General features: G+C 43.3%; 1 protein-coding gene and 1 long non-coding RNA gene across 3 annotated transcripts in view; one reads left to right on the forward strand and one right to left on the reverse strand.

The window, feature by feature from the left end:
* The window catches only part of LANCL3 (LanC like family member 3), a 38,674-nt gene extending 24,691 nt beyond the window's left edge, over positions 1–13,983 (reverse strand). For both annotated transcript variants that reach the window (XR_008730727.1, XM_055701079.1), the window contains exon 1: positions 13,131–13,983. Coding sequence is in view for 1 of the 2 variants with exons in the window: in XM_055701079.1 (XP_055557054.1) it covers positions 13,131–13,676 (546 nt within the window). In the remaining variant the exon portion in view is untranslated. The remainder of the gene's footprint in view (positions 1–13,130) is intronic.
* On the forward strand, positions 13,304–25,273 carry LOC129735309 (uncharacterized). Its single transcript, XR_008730731.1, has 2 exons — positions 13,304–13,430; positions 24,873–25,273. It is a non-coding gene; the product is annotated as an uncharacterized LOC129735309 (long non-coding RNA).
* Positions 25,274–25,522: the final 249 nt, after the last annotated feature.

Here is a 25,522-nt window from a genome sequence, read left to right on the forward strand (position 1 = left end):
TATTCAAATGTAGACAGGGTATTGGCTACTGCTCTTTCATCAGGCGCTAATTTTATAATTCTGTTACTTACAACAAGTGATCTTGTTTGTCTCACAAGACTTCTTTATTCCTCCAAGTCATGCTGCTTTATATGCATAGTTCTATTATGCAGATATTTATGAGCCATGTGACATCTAGAAGTACGTCTAAATATTTGCTGCTGAGGAACAATGTGGCTACCTGCAAAATTAGTTAAACGATGTAAATGACACAGCAGCATAATTCACACAGGCTAACAGAAACATAATTAGTCACTTTAAAGTAGCACCAGCATTGCTTTCAAGCAAAGGTAATTCTAGAGAACTCCATGCTGGCATCATGCCACTTTTACTTTGTGTGATGATCTACAATTTGTGCCATGCCAATAAACCACTGAATAGAAATATCAACTTAAGCTAGAAGAAGAATGCTGACAACGTAATGCAGGAAAACCAGATGAAGGTGATCGAGTCCTCTGAGTCATCTGAATTTTACCCTACCCTTAGACTGTGGTAGCAGTCTGATGTAGTAAAAATCCTGATGATCTGTATGTGGCTCCCAGATCCTCCTCCCAGACACACTGACAAAGACAGTCCTGAAGCAAAAGGACAGCAACAAGAGTTTCCAGTGGCATACACTGCCATTAGCCTTGCCTGGAAATATGCCCACAACTCCAAATACAATTCAAGTCATACTTCAGATAGTCAGTCACTTGTAATTCAATACTGCCCCATTTCAAGGGCAGAGTAAAGAGTCATGGGATTAATTTGAGGCAGTATGGGATACTGCACTCTTTAAAATGTAGCTTACTTGGTAAGCAATGGGATCACCATCTGTACTTTTCTCCTGATTAAAAGATTGCCATTTGGTACTATAATAAAAGTAGGAAAGTCATCAACCCTCCCTTTGTGCTACTTATTTTCAGTTGTGACTGTGTACAAACTAAGCATGCTTTGGGAAAAAGAGACTGCTGTGTCAGAAGGCACAGTACAGATTAAGAGTCAAAACCTCACACAGAAAAGAGGAAGAGGAATAAGAACTGTGAGAGAAATACCACCCCCACCACTAAAAAATGAACATCCACTGCACTTAGCCATTACCTTGCATTTGAAGATCTCAAAGTGCTGTATAATTATCTAACAGAAATTATCTCATGCTACAGATTACATTGTGTTGTCGCTGCCCTGGGTGCGCTCAATGCCACGCGTCTCTTTTGCTGGATTTGACTCGTTATATGACTGTTCTCTGCAGCCCTACAGGAGGGACTGTGCAAAGTGAGACAAGAGGGCCCAGCCAGCTATTTCTGGACCTACAGATGACAAAACATGTTTTCCAAATCAAGCTTGTTAAGTCAAAGTACATGTATTTAAAGTTCTTTGCCAGATGCCTTTCTGACCTATTCTGTATGCTTAATATTCTGATGCCCTTGGAGTAAAGCAGCTTCACTTTAAGGACCCAGATGGACACAGAAGTACTCTGATACGTGTCTTGCACAATTTGAGAAAGATTCTGTAAAAACAAAACAAAAGAACTTCCCTCATACCCCCTGTGCTTGAGGGGTGTCCTGGCTATCTGCAGACACAAGGAAGAATGTTTTATCACCCCTGGCCTGTAATTCAGCTTTCAGAAAAAGGTTTCATCTCCTTCCCCTGGTGCATCCTTGGCTCCTCACACATAATGTGGGACAGGTAACTCCCCTCCTCCAGTGGCAAATGAGGTGTTTGATTAATAGGGGCGCTTAGGAAATAATCTTCCTATAGCTCAGGGGGACAGGTACTTTTAGAGTGTATCTTGTCTTCCTTTAACTGTGGGGCATGGTCTGCCTCCTAGGATCATCCAGACATTTTCACTAACAGATGTTCAGTGCTGCAGGGGTACAAGGCACTAAGAAGCCCTTGGGCTGCAGCATGCTCTAAGACTGCTTTGTTTCTGTTAAAGAAAAAAGAGTATCTTTACACTACAGCTCTTCAGATCCAGAACTTCCCCAATCACCTGCAAGAGCCAGGTACAATTCTGTCAACCTTAATACTTAGCTACTGGGGGAAGATTTTGACCTTCCTTGATATGGCAAAGATTGACAAAGAGGGATGCAGCTGGTGTTTAAGGCTTCATGGCAAAGCACAGTGCTGAATGGCTCCTTTCAATGCTTCTGGACTTCAGGCTCTTCCCTGCTTGCAGGTGCAGGGGAAAAAACTGCAATCCTTTGCCCATCCAAGGTACTAGGGGAAGTCAGAGGAGGTGGAATAGCATTGTTAGCCTGCTTTTGGAGAATGAGGCAAACTGAGCAGGAATGACTGAAATTTATGGGAGTCACATTTTTCTGGCCTTCCGTAAGTTCCTTCCACATATTAACTTCAGGGACTGTTCAGCCTGCAGAAGATAAGGCTCAGGGGAGATTTTATCAACATGGAAAAAACCTGATGGGAGAGAGTAGAGAAGATGTACCCAGGCTTTTCTCAGCAGTGCCCAGTGACAGAAAATTCTACTTAAATGTAGAGAGAAAGCTTTTTTACTGTGAGGGTGGCCAAACACAGGAACAGGTTGCCCAGGGAGGCTGTAGAGTGGAGATATTCAAAACCAAGCGGACACAGCCTTTCTCTTGTGGACCCTGCACTGAGCAGGGGGCTGGACCAGAAGACCTCCAGAGGTGCCTTCCAGCCTTGGCCATGCTTTGACTCTATGACTGATGCAAATCCAAATTTAAGTATGTTGATACACTGTGCAGACAGATGGTATGGATTTTAGTCTCCTGGAGATTTTTAGGCTCAACTCTGAGTTTGACTCAGCTTACCTGTGTGGTTTTTTGAAAAATTTACCTCACAATAATTGTTTTGCCAAAATAAGCTAGCAGTCCCACAGTGTTTAGAAAACAAAATCAAAATAGGACAAATGCATTCATACCACAACTCTGTCTACGTTTTGTCTTCTGGATGCGTTGCAGTTATATAAGCATTCTTCCCAGGTATTTTTGCTGGCATAATAAAAAATTGCGTATGTACGAAAACAGCAGCCTGGCATAAGAAAGCTCATGATTGATTCAGCTCTGCAAGATCAAGAACAAACAAATCAATATTTATTTAAAGAGCCTAAAGAAGTTTGTTTCGCTGTTCTACTTAAGAATTTTCCCCAAGTTCATATTTGGCCAACTTACGTCTAATCAAATTTAAACAGCTACACATAGAATGTGTATCTTGGGATCCATTGATATTATAACTGTAATTTTCACTAATTAATCACTGGCTTAGCCTTAGAAAACTAAAACAATTAAGTATAACATTAGCCATTTCACATATGGCAAGTAGAAATATCTAGAGATCAGGAGTTTGCTTTACAAAGGGATGAAGAACCTTAGTGAAAATGGCATGTTCAGAGTCCTATGAACATCTACGACAAGGCTGATGCTTTCCAGCCTCTGCCTGTAGTATTACTTTACTGCAAGAAAATCTTTGCTTTTGTTAGGACAGTTCCAGTAAGCCAAAAACCCCCACATTTGGTGATGCTGGATGAAGCTGTAAGAAACTTTTATAAAAATACAAAGACAGATTTCCATTGACTCATGCTGCTGGTGAATCAAAGAATATATAAAATGGCCCTCACTGAAGATGACAGAACTAGGGAGAGAGACAACAATGAGCTTTATCTTCACATTAGCAGCAAAAGTAAATCACAAGAACAGATTAAATTTAACCTCCAGACACTTCTTCAGATTTTCTAATGTGTACAAAATAATTGACTTAATATGGTCCCCTCAGATATATTGTTCCAGCTATACTTCCACAAAGGAACTCTTACCACTTCACAGATGCCCTCTGAATAAATAATGGTGGCACATCAGGTGTTACAACAGAGAGTAACATATTCCCAGTTTTATTCAGGGAAAAGGGAAAGAAGATTCTCTAGCTGGAAATAATGAAACAAAGCTCCTTCAGCTGAAGAAGCTTCTCATTTTGTGTTATCACAGCACAGCTTCTATGGTTCAATGATTCCCTGTCTTTACATGACCCCTACCTACTTCACTTGTTCAGACGTTTTTCCTAATGAATACCTGTCCATGTAGCAGTGGCCCATTAAAAGACTGCTGGATAATAGCAGGTCATGAGCAGGATGTGAGTCAGTGTCACACTGGCCTGAGACGCAAACACCTTACTGAGCTGTATAAATAGAAACAAGACCTGGAAGAAACACAAAGTTACCTCTCTGCTCAATTGGAAAGGCCTGTGCCAGAGCCATGTGTCCAACTTCTGGCACTCTTCAAGAAAGGCTGGAAGGAGTCTGGCAGAATGCTATGGGAATGACTAGAGGTGTAGAAAATATGACACATGTGGGAAGATCAGAGGCATTAGGATTGCTTAGAGAAGAAAAGATTAAGTGTAGAAATTATAACAGTCTTGCTATATGAAGAGCTGGTGGAAAGAGGAACTGAATTTCTCGCTGTTTCTCAATGGACAGCACAGGGAACATCACGCTTAAACTACAGCAATATTCAGATTAGTCATTAGGCTACACTTTCTAACAGGGAAGCTAACAAAACAGTGTCTCAGACAGGCAAGGCAGACTGCAGATCTTCCATCGCTGGTGGGTGTGAAGAGCAGGTTAAGAGAGAGGCTGCCAGGGATGACACAGGCACAGGCACCTGCCTGGGGGCTAGACGGCAGCCTGAATTACCTCTCAACGTGCCTATCAGTTCTTTGATTCTGGTAGGGATATCACTTGATTGTCAGGACTGAGTAGACAAACTGCAGGACACTGCCAGTATGGAATACGCAATGCCCACCATTTTCCAGCTCTGCACTGACCCACCAGCGAAGGGCTGCCTAGGCTTGTGCTGCTTCCAGCCCCAGGCCCACACACAGTTAACAGCAGCTTCCATTTCCTTCACAATGAAATCTAAACTTGACCAACTCACCCCAAACTTACAATCCTCAATTACATTTACATTGTACCAATGAGGGAAAAGTAGTCTTCTGTGAGGAAAAAGATTAGCCACACAAAACAACTAAATGCCTTGGACAGCTAGAAGATTTATCTATCTGCCACATTTTTTCCCCCCAGGTCATTCAGTGCTATCTGACATCCATTCTGTCTCACTTATAATCCACTGTTATTCAGCAGGAGATATTAAGCCGTTAAAATGAGGAATTCAGGAATGCTGATCTGCTGCAAAAATAGATTTATGGCTCTACACTTAGACATCAAAATATACTGAGCTGAGAAACACCAAATGACTCAGCAACAGCTTGGACTGCTATTAAGATACTCCTTGATCATGTTTGCCTAAGATGAAATAGCTATTTCAATTACTTTGCCTTGCTATTCCTAGAAAAATTAATCAGCTCACTAACTATCACTTGAAAATAATCCTACAACATAGATAAGAAATAATTGTTTTTGACAGGGTATTTTCATTGAGCTCTATTGTAATGGAGTGGACAGAAGGTTACGCAACATCACTCGGTGCTTAATTTCATGCTTGTCAATGGTCAAGGAACCGCACGACAGACACAGACAATGAGCATTTAGACAGACTGTCATATCAAAAATGGTGACCTGATTGCATATATTGATTTCTCATTTTTTAAACAAGGGGTGTAATAGAGAAGTCGGCTGACAGACGAAACTCCCATTTATAGCAAATGCCTTACACCAGGCTGTGATGGGACGCTCCTGCAGCAGCAGAGCAGGACCACAGGACTTGCCCATTTTAGTTGCCTCCTTCATCCTCTCTACAGAACCCCTCTACTGGTTGGAGGCGAGGATGAAGACAACGGCTTACTGGCCGAGTAAACTGCTCTGCTATCTTTATACAATCTGTCAATAGGGTGGTAGGTTGATTAAAGACTGTCCAGCTAATTAACTGGAGAGAAGTAGAGTCTATTGATTTAGTGGAGGAGAGAGGAAAGAAGCGGATGGTTTCCGTATTTCAGCACTGCTAGTTGTGGCATAGCTGTGCTATGATTTATGTATAAGTCTAATGCTCTAATGATGTGTATTAAATGAGTACAAAGAAAACTTAAGGCTTAATTTTATCCTCCATTTCAGTGCTGTAAAGTGCTGAGGATGTTACGCTTTCATTGGCAATTGTTTGCCTCCTGCTCTTTTCTTCCTCTAAAGAGCAGCTCAGTCTTTCATATTTCTGCTTTTTTATCCTGGTACCCAAGTAAGATTTACTAATGGTGTTACCATTTAGGTTACATGCTAATTTACAGTATTATATGCAAGTAATAGGAAAACGTCAGAAGAAGTATGTATGGCAATGTTCATGAAAATGCCTGTATTTGTTTCCAGACATCAAGTAGTCATCTCAGTTATTCCTTAGAAAAAAAAAAAATGAAATATAACACAATGTTGTGTTCTGAATTTGCAAGCACTGAATGTGACAACAGCTATTTTTGTTAAGTGTATGAGCCTATGCAGAGAATATGGTGACAGAAGAATGACAGACAAAAACCAAGCAGACAAAAATAGTAATTTTCCTCAATGAAATGTAGTTTACTCCTCTGCCTGTTCCCTGACCCATTTTATTTCTGTCTCTACTCTTCTGTTGAACTTTTATCTTCTTCCAAATCAAGCACATCAGCCATCAGATCCACACCAGTTTGCAAGTGAACTTGATTTTAGTTTTAAATCTCCCCTGCTCCTGGGACTACATTACTCCTTGCTTTTTTCCCTTAATCTTTGAATTCTGCTGCCTCTCTGCAGCTTTCAATTTTTATATTTTTGCCGGTAACTTATTCTTTTGCTTTTTTATCTTTTTTTTTTATTGGCTCTTTCTTTCTCGTCTCTGTTCAGCCTCTCTCAAATGTCTTTTTCCCCCACGCCTTCCTGTTTCTCTGCCTTCACACACGCCACCATATACGCATGTTCTACACGTGCAGGCTTTCTTCTTCCCATGTCATCCAGTGTTAACTGCATGGCTTTTGGTCCTTTGTGAGAACCATGCCAAAAAATCACTATTAGCCTTTGTCATGGAGGAAATCGTAAATATCAAATATAGCTATCTGTAGAAACACAGCATCGTACTAAAATTATTTTGTAAAATACAACATACAAAAATCTAAAAACCTAAGGCAATAGATTTAAGAAACTTCCTGCACTGTGCCAGCAAACTGACCACAAGTAACTAATGCTGTGAAGAACAGTAGCTTCCACCCAAGCCCTGTACCTCTGTTGGCAAGATCCCCTGCTTCTCTGCTTCAAACGCTCTGATGGTTCCAGATGTTTCTAAAGATTCAGTCACCAGATACACTCCACAGGTCCAAAGAACTGCTCAGCACCTCTTTCACAAAAATGCTCCTGTTCAGATTCCTGCGTTTTATTCCACTGATCTCATCTTCAAGCCAGAGGCAGCACATTCTGCTCTGTGGAGGACAAAGGCACGGTGCTCAACACCCTTGCTTCTAGAACGCTAAGGACTAGTACCCACAAACTCCAAAGGGTGATGTAAAAGTTCTCCATGGTGATGACGAGGAAGATGACTGAACTGAAAAGGTTTAAGAGTTAAATTCCAGTACATGAAATTTAAAGGAGTTAGAAGGAGGATAGGAAAGTTGAGATTTGCTTTGGATACAAGAGATGCTCTGACTAAATATATTTATTTTTTTGTTAAAAACTGATATTATAACATCAGGATTACCACTTGGGCTGCTTTTTCAGCAAAAAGATGCTGCTGCATCGACAAACATTATTTCAACAGCACAAAGCAGTACAGAGATATGACACTGCTTTTGTGCAAAACTGTCTTTTTAGAAGACGATGACAGATTAATACCACTCTTCAGCTATAAGCGGTTGAAATGTGCAGCAGAATATAAAATGTATGTAGCTAAACTTGTGTCAATCAAACATCCAATCCTGGAAGGATCCACAGTAAACCCTCTGTACTACAGTGCCTTTATACTGGCTGTTAAACAATACACTTGAAATTCAACATTTTCAACCCCAAATTTTCTGCTCTAACTACAACAGTGTCCACTGTGTTAAACTGCATCCAGGCGGCCATTATCAAGCTGTGCTCATCCCAGGATTTGAAGGCTGTTTAAAATAAAAATGATTTGTGATGCCCTCCTGAAGACAAACAGAGAAATTCTGAAAAGTAGACCCAAGCTATATCCAAATGCTTTAAAAAAAAATCCAGGTGTAAATAATTCCCTTTGTTTCACTTTTACTTTAGAAAACTCCTGTTTTCAACTCCCTGTTTAAATTCAACAATTTAAGCAAATTGATGCAAAATCTAGCCCGTGTGTGGTTTGGGAAACCATGGCTAGAAGAATGTACATTTAAAAGAGGCAGACTAGGATCAAAAGCTTTTTATCCTTACTGTTATCTCTTTTTAATCCTCTGTGGTAAAAAACAACATCCTGGCTGTGTAGTGGCCTGTGTAAAATGAAATAATGAAATCAGTACATCTCCAGCTAGCACCACAATATTTGACATTTCAAACACCACAATGTTTCAGATAAACTGGCAAATTCTTTCACAGAGAGAAAGGACTTAAATAGACACAGAAAATGAATGAAATGAATGAATGTTCACCTCAAAGAACAACCCTTCCCTTTCAGGTGCAGGTGAGATTAAAAGGCTAATATGGACATTTGGCACTACAGCACTTGGAAATGCATCTCTTCTGTGGGTAGTCTGCAGGTCTCCCTTTCTATGATCAGTCCATTGAGTACCTTTCAAAAACACCATCTCCAGCATTAATACATTTACATTGTGCTTTAAAGAGTTGCAAATGAACATGTTCTAGGCAGGATTCAGCAATCCCCTTCCTCTCACACCTTCTGATTTTTTTTCTAAGAGACTAAAAAAACCACAACCAAAAATGTGGAGCAAACTAACCTACAATAGTCTTCTAACACTAGCTGGAGGGAAGACTCTAAGGAACAAGTGAAAAAAAAAAATAATGTTTATTAATTTGTATCTTCTTTCCCAGAACATTATGAAATACACTGGCTGCACCTGTCAGGACACATGCACTGCACATCAGTCTGTTCCACTGCTTTTTAAAGCCAGTCCTGCCTCCCACTTCCCTTGCTGTGGCATCCAGATCCCAGACACTGCACAGCAGCGCTACTTCTGTTTTTCATATACCAGGTGAAGGTGGTCAGCTTGATTTGCAATCTCATGAGATCCAAGAGAAAAGAGGCTCTGGTGACAGACAGCAGCCAGGCCCTACATTCAGTGGAGTCCTACTAGAAAGACCATTGCCCTTTCTGGACATCCCATAGCAGAGTAACATCAGGAGTAACACCAGAATTGTGCCCTTCCTGTAACAGGACAGCAACCTTGGAAACACACACCAAATCATAACATCGCACATACTGGAAAAGGAAATTGAGACGCCCCTCTGCCACAGAGACAAAAAGCTTAACCACATAGCGGCATGAAAGAGCTTAAGGTCTCTGCAGGCTCCCAAGACTCACTCCAGTGGCTCAGCCCCCGAGGGAACTGGTTTGGCTGCGTTGCTGGCATAGTGTGCTTGCTCAGCTTGTCACCACTGCAACCACAGGCAACGGTCTTTTACGGTGTCCCCAATGTCTTTCAAAACTACAGTCTCTAATGAAACCACAGCATCAGGCAGTCATGCAAAATGCTGCCTTGCCTCCTACGTGGTACACTGCTGTCTGTAGCTGTCTCTTCTGCTGTAACCCAGAACTAGTGGAAGTCAGTCAAGCCCTTCGGTTCAGTTTCTAAATGATAACCTGAGCTCTGCTAAAAGGCAGTAACATCTTAGCAGATGGTGATGTAGGAAGCCACTTGAACTCCTGTACCTTTTCCTTCCTCATCTGACAGTTACATTGCCCGAAGGAAATGCAACTACGGAGACACACACCATGCTCCATCAACCATGAAATGGGATAGAAACATGAGTGGGAAAAATGCAGAGAGGATAAAATACCGTCCACATTGGGGGATGGGACCACCATTTTAACGGTGTCTTAGCACTGTTTGCACAAGCAAACAGAGGTGGAGTGGAGGCAATTAAAAACAGGACTGACAGATTTCCCTGAGAACACACAATGAACAAACACTACAAGCAGAAGAAAAAGAGCTACCCAAAGAAGACAGAACAGAAACAAAATTTCCCCTGGACAGTGAAAACACAGCAGTTAAGGTCAGCTAAAGAACATGCATCTTATTTATAAGTACCATATACAAATGACCCATTGTTTCTGCCAAAACAATATTTTACCCATCTCTCCCTCAGAAGCACCAACTACAATGTCAAGGAAATTAAAGAAAGGATGAAAACAAACATCCTTCCTAATGCATAGTGTCTCGTGAAAGTCAGATTCTGTTAAGCCTTGACTGCTGAAGTAATCCTTACTCATGCATAAACTCCCAATTAATTCATCAGGGAAAAATGCTGTATTAGCCTAAAACTCTGAAAACCAGCTGAACGCAAATGCCTTCTTCACATGCGGTCAATGTTATTCAACAGACTGGATCCTTCAGGACCGTCCATTAACTTTCTGAAGAACATGTGAAGCTTTAAAACACCGAGACTCTTCAGCAAGAAACTAAAGCATCAGGACACAGCAGCTGAGCTAAGTTGGTGTTCTCTAAAATAAAATAAACTCCTTCCTTCCCTGTCCAGAAAAGACCAAAAAGCAAACCCACAACATAAATTGTAAAATTTGCTCAAAAAGCCTTTCTTCAATGGCAAGCAATTTCTTGTATATAGGTCACCATTTGACTTCTTCAGAGGAAAAAACCAACCATACGGGCAGGAGCAGCTGTCTTTCAATGTAAGGAATGGATTTCACTTTGTGCTGAAATGTTTGCACAGCATTCTCAAAAAAAGCGTGTGGGAAACAAGACAACATGCTGCAATGAGCCATGTGAGACTGTGCACAATCAAATTACAGGAGGTAGCATTTTCCAGTGGTTCGAATCACAAGACATTGCTTCTATTCTGGGATGTACCTGGCTTACTGCTTGACCTTGGGTAATAAATGACATGCACTCTCTCTGGGCATCGTTTTCTTCATTTGTAAAGGGATGTAGGGTCTGGTCTAGCAATGTACTAATTAAAGTAATTCTGTATTAGGATGGGAACATTTATCAAAGGATGCAAATTTCGCTCAAGCATAGAGTACACACAGACCAGAAATCATGGTAATTTCTCTCATTAAGGAGCAAAATATTTTCATTAGAAGTTTTAATTTTTGTTAAAATTAAAAATTAAAGTTGGTTTTACTAACACTTAACAGTTTAGATTGTTTTATTTCTTGCACTACACATTTACAATGACAATGTGGTGACAGCATAAATAATACTATGGAAGGATGTTAGCTTACCAATTAAAACGTCAGCAAGGGGCTACGTAGTATGTTTTTATTGGCAAAATAAACCCCTCTATGATTGTACTTAACCCACCTGCCAAATGGATTCCACAGTAAGTGCATACCTGTGCTCATCTGTGGGGGTGTTTAGCTCTTTACAGCTGCATAAAGTATGATTTTTCAACAAGCACGCAAGCAGAGAGGAGAGCTTTCCCCTTCCTTGCACTGCCTGTTGGAGGGGATTGTACCTCTCTCCAAACTGTTCAGCAATTGCTCTAAAGGACATAAGACAAAATGGATGAAGGAATTAAATGACGTAGTCGAGTCCAGGGTGCCACTTCATTCAGCTGGTATGTCATGACACTGTCATAAGCACTGACATGGGTACCAGACACACTCCCCCAGTGCAAACTGAACTAATAGGAACAGCTTATTCCTCTGTGAGGAACTATCCCCTCAGGATGGCAGTCACAGGATTGTGATGCTTCTACAAAACTTTCCTCTCATAGAAAATGCTGTCAGAATGAAAAGTTTGCTTATGTTATGGTTACATATGTTAACATAACCATTTTTATGGTTATAATTGTCAGACAATCCTATACAAAGAAAGAGCACGTATGTTTATGCTATTTTAAATGGTTAGTGCTGTGAGCATCTTTGTTCAAGGCAATCAAAATATTCAGCTGAACATTCTTCTTGCCCTCTCTGGATACCCTGGAGTCTCCCGAGTCCTCCATTAAATAAGCTTCCTTTGACTCTGACTGCAGTGACTGGTACTAGATGGGGCAGAGCCACTTGTTTTTACATCATTTATTTACTTGTAATAGCTGCTTCCCTTCCCAGGAGGAAAGCAAGCCAGAAGCATATGAACTTGCAAATCAGTGATTAACAGAGGAAACACAGATTGGACCTGACAAGAGGACAGGAACAAAAAACTAACAAATGCCTGCTCAGATACCAACTGACCGCTTGGGAACAAACACCACAGCAAACAGAATCAGTTGCATTAATTATTATGCTGTCGGTGGAAGCTCTGAATTGTCAGCAACAACAATGACAATATCCTAGGGTAAAGTCCCAACTACTGAAACCAACAGCACGTTGTTGAGCCATACTCACATCTCACACTTCCGGAAAAAAACCAGCTCTCATTCACGAAAAGCACCTAAATACATGGTCAGACTTCCAAAAGACCACCAGCTTCTGTACGCTGGCGTTAATAAAACCAAGTGCCTCTGAATATCTGTTTTCTCGCTTGCAAATTACAGTACAGCACCGCTTATCATTATACGGTTCCTTACTCTGTTTAACCCAACGCTATTCCTCTCCTCACCTGCTTCATTTTACAGAAATATTCTTGGAAAGCCCGGGGTGGCTTTTGCCGAAGGATTCACCACCCGGCAACCAACCGCAGGTTCCCCGGGCGCGCCCGGCGAGCGACCGGCAGCGGGTGCGGAGCCGGGACCCCGCTCCCTCCCGCTTGCACAAGAGCCACCTCCCGCTTCAGGGGAGGCGCGCTGCGGAGAAACGGCTACTAGAGAAAGGCACCCCGGGGGGCCTCCCGAAGCGTGCCCCCACAGTGCGCTGGAAAAGCTGCTTTTTTTTTTTTTTTTTTTTTTTTTGTTCCTTTCCTCTCCTCCCGTTGCTGTCGAGGCCCCTGGCACCGGTGCGTCCCCCTGCACGGTAGCCCAGAGCCGAGCGGCAGCGCGGAGCGGGACGCCGCGGTGCCAGCCCGGGGCATCGCCGCCAGCGCCCAGAGGACACGGCAGCGGCCCCGACGGCTGGGCCGGTCCCGCCGGGGGTGACTCCGCCGTCCCCCGCCCTTACCTCCATGCCCAGCCGCTGCTTCAGCACCAGGGCGGCGCACAGGTAGCCGGCGCGGCCGACGAAGAGCTCGTCGGAGCCGCACTCGAGGAAGGAGAGCGGGGCGCAGACCTCGCTCAGCTCCCGGAACTTGCCCAGCGGCCGGGCGAAGTCGGGCAGCCCCAGGGCGCGGTAGACCAGCGCCGCTACCGCGTACACCCCGGCGCCGCCCAGCAGGAAGGCGGCGCGGGTGTCGGCGTCGGCCTCGCCGCCGCCCTCCTGGTAGCGGAGACAGGCGTCCACGACGCGGCGGGCAGCCCGCAGGTAGGCCTCCCGCGACGGCGCGAAGAGCGGACACTGCGCGACGTGGTAGAGCATGTAGGCCACGCCGGCCACGCCGCCGTACAGCCCCCCCTGGCAGCCGCGGGGGCCGCCCAGGGGCGGCAGCTCCCGCAGGATCCGCTCGATGGTAGCCGTCACCAGCGGCACCGCCACCTCGCTGTCCGGCGCCGCCGCCGGGCTGCCCGGGTAGTCATCGAAGCGGTTGGCGAAGCAGCGCTGGCTCTCCATGCCCCCGCCGGTGCGGCGCGGCGCTCTGCGCAGCGGGGAGCGGCGGGAGGGCGGGAGCGGGGAGCTGCCGGGGGAGGGGGCGGGGGAGCGGGGGGAGGGAGCGCAGGGAGGCGGGAGGAGCGGGAACGGGGCGCCCCCGCCGGCGCCCGCCGGCTCTCGGGGAGGATGCGAGGGGCGGCGGGCGAGGCGGCCGCTGCCGCACCGCCGAGAGCGGGACTGGCGGCCAGACCGGCCGGTCGCCCCGGCAGTGTCGGGGACGGGTCTGTCCCGGGGCGGCCGCCGCCTGCCTCAGCCCGCGGCGGAGCGGCCGGCGCTGCCCCGCTCAGCGCCCCTCGGCGCGGGTGCCGCAGGCCGCCGCCCCACCTGCCCCCCGGCAGCGCGGCCGAGGCGGCCGCTGAGGCGTGGAGGAGGCGGCTGTGGCTGACCCGGCTTTCCGGAGCGCGGAGCCGCGCCCCCGTTCTGGTGTCCAGCTCGTCCTGGCCGAGAGGCCGGGACGCCCTCCCGCATGGCAGGCCGAGCCGCCCGCGGGCCGCCAGGCAAAGGGCTTTGCTGGGTTTTCCACCCCCTCCTGCCCCGCTGCCGCCGGCGGGTTTGGCCCGGGGACGGGCGCCGGGCCCGCCCGAGATGCGGGGCAGAGGCTGCTGGGTTGTCCCTGGCGGCGGCAGCCAAGGCTGGGGGATGTCGCCAAACCCCAATGAGGGCAGCCCGAGGCCAATTAAGGTGGAAAGCTAAGCGAGTCCCCAGCAGACCAGCAGTGGCACAAGGCCATCTTTGTCTTCTTTCCTTCATGCACGAGTCAAGCAGAGCCTATGAAGAACTGAAAATCTAGGCCACCAAACAGATTCCGGATTTAAAGAAAGGTGGAAAAAAAAGAGGTCAGTCTGGGAGCAGATACTAAGAGCAAACAAACACACAGTTGATACATCATCCACTGACGATGTGAACTTGTGCAGCATGAGTGAATTTAGCATCAGAGGTCTGTAACTTGCGGTCACCTGGTGGTGTCTGATGCTTCCTCTTGGAGGTGCAGCCTCCGTAAGGGGGGACCTCCCTAAAGGAAGGTGGAAGGAGCAGCTTGCTGAAGGCTCCAGCTGGTAGCCAGCAGCTGGCACAAGTGGTAGCAAGAACTAAAGCACTGTCCTTTAGACTTTGAAAGACCTCCTGGAGCTGTGGCTGGCCTCTCTGCTTGATGGTGGCCGCTTGTTTCAGCCCTTTTCCTGCCTCAACATCAAAGCACCTTCAGCTGTGAAGCTCCTCACTTGCACTTTCACACCCACTTTTCATTTCAGCTAATCTGTCCTGTTCTTCCTTTTTTGGGGTTTATGATCTGCTCAGAGCCATTTGCTTCCATCCCTCTGATTTTGGTTTCTATGCTTTCCTTCAGTGCATTTTTGCCATGTTTATGCCAAGCGCTAGTCTTTGTACAGCGTTACTTAAAGCCCCATTTTCTGGCTTATTCACAACTGTACCATATGTGGTTTCTACCACACAGATCTTGGCAATCTAGAGCACTGAAAATGTGAAAATGCCCTGCCAGTGGATAGGACATCTCATTCATATGTTATTTTCTGTCATAAACTGGCTTTGGCCCATTGATACGGCAGCTAAGGATTTTCCAGCATAATTTCTTTTTGTTGTGGAGAAGTGTATTCCCTAAGTGCTCTTTTAAGTGAAAATTTAGGAGTTTTATTTTTCATTCTGACACCATTTATTACACATTTTGGGGATGCTTGCTCCATCTTTTCAATCTTTTTTCCAAATTAAAGGGGCTGGTATTTTCCTGCAATCTTCTGGGGTGGGAAGTGTGTCAGATGTGGTCTTCCATTGATGTGAAGGAATCCTGTCACTGAAGGTGCTTGTCTCCCAGCACTGAAAGGAACTGAGCAAGTAACCTTGGCAGGGACAGCTCTTTTTGAGAACTTGAGCAAGGGGAAATGGATCTCTGCCAGTTTCAGCAGCAAAGGATTTAATAAAAATACAGGCTTTATAAGAAAATCAGTTGGGTTAGCAACACTTTTCTATATGAGGGTCGAATAAGACTGTTACAATATTTTTCAAAAAGGAGTCAGTAATGACATGCCGAAAAAGAACACCTTCTGTGCTCTGGAGAGTCTTTTGACAAAGTAAAGAGTGCTTAGCCACGGTAGGGTTAGCAGATGTCATACAGCAATCAAGCAAGAAATGATGATGACAGTTGCTGCTGTACTTTTGTATAAAAGTATTACACCACCAAAGCTGAAAGAAGAGCTACACATACGCTTCTTATAACTGTGAAAACCCCTAAGTGTTAAACTGCTCATGTTTTCATGTACAGAGGTTTCGTGCTTTTGAACTGGATGCATTCTGTCTCTTTTTTCACTCAGCCAAGCACAGATGCAGTCCTGATACGAATGTCTGAGATGTAGATCATGCGTCTCTTACCAGGTCATCCTTTGCCCTCCTCTCGGGTCCCAGGGTACATGTGGGCCTCCAGTGTATGGCTTCAGAAAAATGTGAATTCCCTCCTCTTCCTTCTGTTCTAATAAATCCATCGTTACATAACACATGTTCTGGAGATGTGCTTGTTGCATATTGATAAAATGTAGAATCATGGAATAATTCAGGTTGGAAGGGATCTCAGGAGGTCATCTAGTCCAACTCATGGTCCAAGTAGGGCTAACTACTTATTGGTATATGTGTTCATGTACGCTCGTTTTCTACCTCTTTATTTACATATTCCTTCAGGGAATCTGTGCCATCTGATATTTCCAACAGAGCACAGTAGTCTCCTCAGTTGTAGTAAGGAGTTGGAGGCATCTTCTAATAAATGTTTTACAGGTTAGTCTGTCGTTTGTCTTGTATACTTTTTACTGAGGTAGCAATTTCATGTGCCTTCAGGAATTTTGGATACTCACATGGTTGCCAGTTTTGTTCTTACCCGGTATTCCATGTCTTTCCTGAGCCAAAGGTGATACACTGAGCTCCCATACACAGGCTGAGCTTCAGTAACAGAAGTGTATTTAGTGGTGTGAATGCATTAGCAGGGTTGTGCTAGAGGGTCTTCAGGCTCGTTTGAGCACACCAGCTATTAAATTCAAAATTAGTTCTCAGCCTACCTATTAAAATCAGGGTACTCCCTTCACTGCCCAGTGCTGCTCTTCCCTCCCCAGAGAACTTTGCCACTGCAGGTCAGCTTTGCAGCTAGCTCCTCTCCCTGCCTGTTTGGGCTTTGTTCTGGGAATCCACACTCCTAAAGAGTGGCTCAGTCAGGTGGCACAAGGGAATGAAGTAGGTGGAGCTGTTAGGAAAGAAGTACTTGTATTCCCCCATTGCTCTTCTACCTTCCTTGCTATAGGTTCTTGAAGAGGAAAGTCACTGTGCACTGCAGAGACCACCCTAGTACCCAAAATATGGAGGAGTCTGACAAGGAGTCATGCAGCGGAGGCAGCTCCAGGGATTTCATAGCATTGATGTTTGGTAGCCACATTGTCCTAGCAGTCCCTGGTTGCTCGGTATATTCTGTTTTCATACCATAACTGTTTTTTTAATTTCTCAGGTTGAGCTATCCTGTTCTGTTTGGACTCCACTTAAAAAGCTACATTAAAGCTTTTGTGGTTTTTTTTTCCATGATGATCAGTTGACAGTGGTAGGAGGACCTGTTTTGAAAATGAAGTGCTTCTTGGCACTGCATGATGGAATCTGTTCCTAAGTCAACGTTTTATTCTGTTACTTGTGTATAGTTGATAATCCAATTTCTGTGTGACAGAAGTGATAAAAGTCTTAGTGCATGTATTGCCATTTAGTCACAAGAAAAATTAGAAGTATGTTATTTCACAGAGATTGTTAAATATTGTGTCAGATAGTTAAATTATCCTACCTCATTTGAATTCCAGTAGGTACACAGTGACTGCTCTTGTGCTTTTCTGCAGCCCACTTACACTCTGAGACTTGCGTGTATTGAGCAAGCTGGTCCATGAGCAGTGGAACTAGTAAGGTCTGGTGTCCAACTGATTTTTTTGCCTGCTTTCCATTATCACATCTTATTCCCAGGCCTGTCCTGTGTTGGTATTTCTCACCTTCGTCACTGCATCCCAGCCATGCTCTTGTGTGTGCTGTGAATGGCTTGGGGGAGTTGGGAGGTATCTGTGGCTGGTGAGCGGAGCTGAGTTACAATTGGCCCATGGTAGGGGGCTGCGCTGAATTACTTTTTGCTCCAAGGGCACACTGAATTTCTGTCCACTGCTCCGTTTCATGAAATTTAGGAATTGAACAGGAGTTTAATTTTTTTTGAGACTCTTGTCTTATTACCAAATTTGGTTGAAATTGGCCAACAGATGCGAAATTATGGGGATAGTGTGAAATGCTGAATAGTATTTGGACAGTCACGCATAACCATGCAAACCTTGTTTCCTTAAGAAACTGGGCTAAAAAGTTTTGGTGGGTTTTTTTGTTTTCTTTTTTTGTTGTTGTTGGTTGGGTTTTATTTTTTGTGAGAATATACCTTGAACAACTTAAAGGTTCTTGTAACAAGATACTGAAAGTGTGGATTGAGGTTCTCATTGCTTACAGAATTGATTCTGCTTGCCAAATATCACATTCTTAATTTGGAGAAGTGGGCTGATTTCAGTAAGGGTTTCAGCTTAGATAAAAGCATAGAAGTTGTTATGAAGTCTCTGAAGAGAGTATTAACATTATTCAGCATCTCTGCGTAGACTTACTTGTGATGGGTGAGTCACCATTCAGCTGTTGACAAATGCCAGGGCTTTCTGCAGAACAAGAGGTTTGAAATTCTGAGTTTTGGCTTAACTGGTAAAAGCCTAACTTCAAAATAGCTTTACCTTGACTCCATCCTGAGCATTTTCTACAGACATTGTTAGTCCTAACATTTCTTCCCTTGACTTGAACCTACTCAGACTAGAAGGATAGTGGAGCTCTTTTCTTCAGGCTTGTCTGTCACATCCCACAGTTTCTTTGTCCAGCAGGTTATGGCTTTTTTTTTTTTTTTTTTGCGTTCAGGGTAATTTCTAATGAACCATAACCATGAGTACTCTTACATGCTTCGAGAGCAGTAGTTCACCTGCAATTCTCTGCATGGTTCTGACATTGTCTAATGGAATAAGGAAGCAAAATTTAAAAAATCCCACTGTGCACTCCACGGTTAATATTAAAACAAAATAGTTGGTTTTGTCTTCCTAATTAGTCTGTCAGTACAACATATATTGTAAATTTTAAATTTCCTTAAGGACATCTTTTCTACAATCGATGTCAGTGTAATATCCAAGATTTGAATTGTAACGTTTTTGTCAGAGCTGAAATTTGGAAACATTTCAAAGTACAGGAACAAAAAAAATCAATATCTGAATCAAGTGGTGTTTTTACCTGAAAGCAGCTAACATTTTTATCTGTGATGTCTTACTTGAATTTCCTTCTCTGTACATTTTGCAATTGCCTTTGTGCTAGCTTGTCTTAGTAATTGCTGTGGTGGAAATGTTAGACTTTCATTAATGAGTCATGCTTCTGTTTGCCAGGGCAGGGACCTAACACCACAGGCCTCACCCTACAGCACCGGCAGGTGATGAAGAGAGCTGGGGACAGTGACTGGGCCCATTGCAGCCCTGGGACGGGGCACAGCTGCAGGCACTGAGTAGTAACGCACATTGTTGGAATTTCAGGCTGTAAGGCTAAGTCTGATAGGAAATATCCTGGGGTCTTAAACGCAACTAATGATGATAATAATAATGGGTGTATGTCCTTGAGGAAAGATAGCACCTCCAGAAACAAGTTACCCTTTAATTATATGCTAGGAAGTTAGGTATATGCTAATGTGGGTGCAAGATTCCCAAGTTCTGAATCATCAAAACTAGTGCAGCGTTTGACCTTTTTTAAAATTTCTATCTTGGCTATGCATGTTGACGAGGTCTAAATCTCTTAGCTTGACGTATTTGAGACAGTCATAGTGCCAGGTGATGTGCTCTGTGTTACAAGATGTGTACACATGCATGGTCTCACACACACAGAAATACAATATTGTCCAGAAACAAAACCTCATCCAGGTGGTTTATTGGGGTTTTTTTAGGGGTTTGGGATGTTTTTCAGTCAAACTAACAAAGCCAGAAGACAAGGCTAAGTTTACAAAAATGAAAACTTTAATATGAGACTTTTCCTGAGAACTTTCTAGCCCAGCTATTTTCAGCGTAACCTAAGGAGTAAAGTAGCCTAGGTTGGGGAACACTGAGTCATGGAAGACTCCACAGGTCCAGCTTTGTGCAAGTGAGGGTAGCCTGGTTTCATGAATCTGCAGAATACTGGCTCCTCTCCATGGGATGCTGATGAATTATCCCTTACAGCCTGCAGACCTCGGAAAACATAAAATAACCTGACTTTGCATGTATAGTTATTGTCCACTCAATGAAACAGATGGCTTAATATAAGACATTGAAAATGAACGAGGTTGATGCTCAAGAAAACTGCAGTCTCCTCAGGAATTCTTTTTGACTGACACATTTTAAAACACAATTCTTAATGTATTCACAGGATGACAGAATGGCTGAGGTTGGAAGGAACCTCTGGAGGTCATCTGGTCCAAGCCCCTTGCACAAGCAGGGCCACCGAGAGTCAGTTACCCAAGACCATGTCCAGGTGACTTTTACAGTATCTGAGCATGGAGACTCCACAACCTCCCTGGGCATCCTGTGGCAGTGCTCCGTCACCCTCACAGTAAAAAAGCATTTGCTGATGTTCAGGCAGAGCCTGCTGTGTTTCAGTTTGTGCCCTTTGTCTCTTGTCCTGTCACTGGGCACTACTGAGAAGATCCAGGCTCTTTCTGCTTTGCGGTATCCCTTCAGGTATTTCTGTACACTAATGAGGTCCCTCCCTGAGCCTTCTCTTCTCCAGGCCAAGCAGTCCCAGCTCTCTTAGCCTTTACTCGTATGAGAGATGCTCAAGTCCCTTTAAAATCTTAGTGGCCTTTCACTGGACTCTCTCCAGTAGCTTCGTATCTGTCTTGTACTGAGGAGTCCAGAACTAGACACAGTACTCGAGTACTATTCCTGGTCTACTAAATTTTAAGAATCCACAAAAGTTTGTGTATCTTTTTGGAGGTTTTGCAACTGAACTGCAAATAGTTCTCAGAAGAGAAAATAACGAAGAATGCCAGAGTTTTTAATTCTTCGGAATCCTGAAACAATGCATGGAGCACCTTTTTTTTTTAAATACAGTGGTAATGTTTTCTTGGGAAACTGCCAAGAACATTTCAAAATCAATTTTATTCACATTCATTTACAGCTCTTGCACTTGGTACACAGTCTGTCTTCATTTCGTTGCTATATGTTAGTCTGATAGGATGCATAAATGCTGTGCTAGACTGTGCTAGATGAAGATTCATCTGTAGCAGTTTATGCTATTTTCCTTGTTCAGCATCCAAAGGGGAGGTCACAGAAATGTGAAATATATTATACTCTGTTTGGGTTTTGATTTGGTTGTGGGTTTTTTGGTTTGGTTTTTTTTTGGTTTTTTTTTTTTAGTAGGAGCTGGCTTTATTAGTGGTTTGAAGTTATAAATTAACATAATATGAGGTATTGTTATTGGACTTAGCATAAAAGTATTTTGCTTTATTTTTGCACCCTCAAAGGTGTCAGCTACGATCCAGGAAATGTTTCCACCTGGGATTTACCTTACATGTGTGAATGGTCCCTCACTGCTCTCAGTAAATACTGTTTGCAAGATCATGGTCTAAGATTGTTTCAGAATGCCATTAAGTATTTTTGTTTTTCTAGTCTCCAGTTTGCAAATACTTAAAAAAAAAAAAAAAAGCTAGAGAATATATAAATATAATAATTTACATAGCTTCATGAATTATGCAGGGAGACATTCCAGTTCCTTGTTGATAAGGCAAAATGTTCAGGTACTAAGATAAGTTTGGGTGGGATGTTACAAAATTAGGCTCTGACTCAGTATACCATATGGGTCAGAAGTATTGCTCGTGTACTTGATATAAAGCACATGCTCAAATTGATCAGACCTGTAGTGCTATGGTGCAGGATTTGCCCCTTCCAGCTTTCTGTAAGTTGAGGTCTCTCTGAAGTAGGCAGTATTAAGACTGTTTAAAGGGTATTTTAAACCACCGAAGACTTCACAAAGTGACACTAGTGAATGACAGAAAAAAACCCATTGCCTTTCCACACAAACATTGTTATTTTAAGTTCTCTATATAAGCCAGATGATTCAACTTCTTTGATGAAAAAGGCAATGTATATAAAGGAAAGTATAAATATGTAATATTTATACAGAAACTTACATTTTATATATATATGTATGTATGTATAAGCTCATGTTTCAGATTTGAAAAATAAACTTGCTCTGGTGAGTCTGAAAATATTTTTAAAATTAAATAATTCCTTTCTCTGAATATCATCTTTATTATTGCACCTCATTAAAAACAAATGAATCCAGTTATACCTACTCATTTACCGCTTGGTTTATTTGCTGGTTTCCACACTGTTGGTAGATCCAGCCTTTTTTGTGTCACCTCATTGCTTTCAGCACTTGTGCAGTGAAGAACCTTGACACTACTTTAGAGTCACACTAGTTTAGAAGAATTTACCTGCATTTGCTGCCTTCTCTTGCTGCCTTTCCTTCCCTGTTCACCTGTCTCAGAGTCAAGTTATGAAACAAAGCCGTCAGCGCTGCAGAACTGGGTATTAATGCACAGTTTGATGAGAAGCCTTTGCTTTGGAAAGGATGCTGGGCTCAGTTGTCAGAAGTCACTGCAATAAAAGCTTTGTCTTTGTGTTTGCAAGTGCAGCTGCTGATGCTGGCAGGGCTGGACTGGCTTTCTGGGTGCCCCACATTTGGATGCTTGTTCTTCAGTACACAGTGACTTTCATGGGTATCAGTGTTTGCTACCTTCTGTGGAGAAATTAAACCTCCGCATGGTAGTACAAACTGTTCCCTCTTTTTAATGTCACTTTGCCTTACAGCACATGAAGGCTCAGAGGCACACACTGGGGTACTTAGTCACATTTTCCCATATTCATCTTTAGATTTAGGTATTGTGCTCAGGAGATGGATTTAAGTTTCAACTATTTCTTCTGATCAGAGCAACCCTATTGCAGCAGGAGATCAGACTGATGTTTTCAATGGGCTTGACTCCCATTTGCATTAAGATCCCGGACTCCCATTTACGTCAGGGTCCTACTCTTGCATGTTTCCTGGATCAGCCTTGGCTGTCACTCCAGTTGGTTTTCACTGTTTGGACATTTAAAAAAGGTGGAAAACCAGTATATCCAACCTTGTTATGCACAGGAATTTTCTACTGGCATCTTCCTCACCATTGCCACAGAGGGAGTTTCTGGGTGAGAGAGGGCATATTCCAGGCATTTTATGGCCCATTGATGACCCCTTCCTAAAATAGCACCTAAAGCCCATGAGCTTCTGGAACAAGGTAATGAATCGGCTACTGTCCCACCCACACTGGCACACACGTCCTGAAGAGCATGGGCCCTCCCTGCTTATTGACAGGCAGCAAGTGGCCCATGAAGGGAGCTCTGTGGCCTCGGGCAGCAGGTTGCTGCCAACATGTTACATCCTTAGATCCCTGTTCTTCACTTCATGGCTCACAGCCTTGACTGTTGAACATATGAGGCTAGGAACAGAGTTGTGTTGTCTGTAAAATTACTAGTTTTATTTTATTTTAAAATTATTACATTTCTTCCATCACCAAAAACTCTCCTTGCCTTGCTTTGTTAAAAGTTTACCCTCCTTACCCTCCACCTTTACCCTTGCAGGCCCAGAAAGCTCAGGTTTTTCTTCTCCCAAAGAGTAAGATCCCATGCACAGGGTGGGGATTGCAGGGCAGAGGAGGTGGTACGGGAGCCAGGAAAGCATGCTGTGAAGTGATGCTTCCTCAGTTTGTTTTCTCCTCCCTTGTGCTACAGAATGGAGGAATAAAGGATGGCAGCTGGAGCAGCTGGCTGCTTCTGGGGGGTAGGTTTCATCTAATAAGAAGGAAAATGTGGTAAAGCATGGCAAATAAATGAGATGTAGCCATAGCCAGAGGAAGTGTGACATGGACCAAGCGTATTAGTGTCACTTTCAGTGTGTGAGAGTTGATATCTTTAATATCAGAGGCACAATGGCGTTGTGTGGTTTTGGAGCCTGTCCTTAGGGCAGCATAAGCAGGATTAAAAACCTGAAATTAACTCCATTTAGTTTAAATAAATTCAAAAGATGCTTCCTTCTTCTGGCACTTTCTCTTCTGTGTAAGTTGGGTGTTTATGATGTTGGGAATTAGTAAGAGTAATATCACTTCCAGCGTGTGGCGTAACCGAGATAAGAATTCATAAATGCATTTGGAACAAACAACTCCATGTTACGGAAAATAAGATCAGTTATGTGATTAAAATGAATGCAATCAAATTTGAAGCTTCAGGCACTGCAGCTAAACAAACTGGTACCTCTAATCAGCAAATGATGTTCTTTTAAGGAATATTATAATTTTAAATGGAGAAACTACTTTAAAACTGTCCTCTCTAGTGAACAAATAACTATGCAGCAATATTTACATAGTCACATATAGCATCTTTTAAATGGAATTCATGAATATTTTCTAATTGGACCTCAATAAGAACTTTGCACCTAAGAATTTGATACAAGGGAGACATCTGGTGAGACATCCCCGTAAATGCCATGCCTCCGCACTGTCAGGCTCGCAGCGACTGGAGCTGGGCTCACTCGGTACAGAGCTTCTCTGTGGGCCTCAAATATATCTGTGTATCCTGGCAAAAAACTGACTTCTCTAATTGTCAGTTGAAATATTTATAATATTGGCCTCAGGGACTTAAAAAACTGGGGAGGGGAAGGGAAGGGAAGGGAAAAAGAAGAAAAGAAAGAGAAAAAAAGCAACAAAGAGAAAGAAATATTTCTGTTATATTTTATACTTGTCTTTGACATCTGAATACACAAGCAATTTCTTACAATTCTTACGATTTCCCTGTTATTCTTTCCTTTGAGGCATTTTGATTAAAATGCTAATGATGTTCTAGGACAGTGATGCTCTCCCAGAATTGAAGATTCATATTATATTTTGTTCAAAGGCTAACATGTCAGGTGCTCTCGATTGTACATACAGACTCTGCTTGTCTTGAAATTTTCTGTGTTTAATGGGGACAGAAATGAAAGACTTTTCATTTATTCTATAATAATGGGTTTTCATTCTAGAAATTAATAATCATGGAATGAGGTAAAATATCCACATGATGGGCCAGGCTAATCCTATGACTGAGAAGAACCAGGAACACAGACTGCCTCTCAGGCCTGTCCTGTGGTGGACCCTGCTTTTGGAAAGAGTGGTCATGCTGGTGACATCACTGAATGTGACTCCAAGGAGCCTTGGTCCTGCTCCCAGCCCTTCTTTTCACTTGCAGCATGAACAGAGAGGTGAATTGATCCTCTGCGGGAGAGCAGCTTAACCTATTCGATACAGCACAGAGAACTGGTATGCCTGTTTTCAGAGCTGACATCCCTGAAGTTGTCCATGAGATCATACTCAGGTCTCTTGATACATGAGACTATAAAAGTGTAAAACTTTAATAAAGATAAGAAAAACTGATAATACTTGATTACTGTAGCAGTTTAAGCATTTATTTGAAAGTGACATCTTGCTGTTGTAACACTCTGCCTGGTTTAGCACATATTTTTGAATCCGCATCTTTGGCTGTATGCCCCTATACAAACAGAAAGGTGGAGTGAAAAAATAAACCCAATTCTAAGTTTACTGTGACATTTGTGTAAAATACTTGGATAACTAGTTTCCCTTTTGTTGCATTTTCTCCTTTTGAATTGTTGAAAACATTTTTGGTAACCAGACA

The sequence above is a fragment of the Falco cherrug genome, chromosome 2, assembly GCF_023634085.1.
Source record: "Falco cherrug isolate bFalChe1 chromosome 2, bFalChe1.pri, whole genome shotgun sequence".
Classification (NCBI taxonomy): Eukaryota; Metazoa; Chordata; class Aves; order Falconiformes; family Falconidae; genus Falco; species Falco cherrug.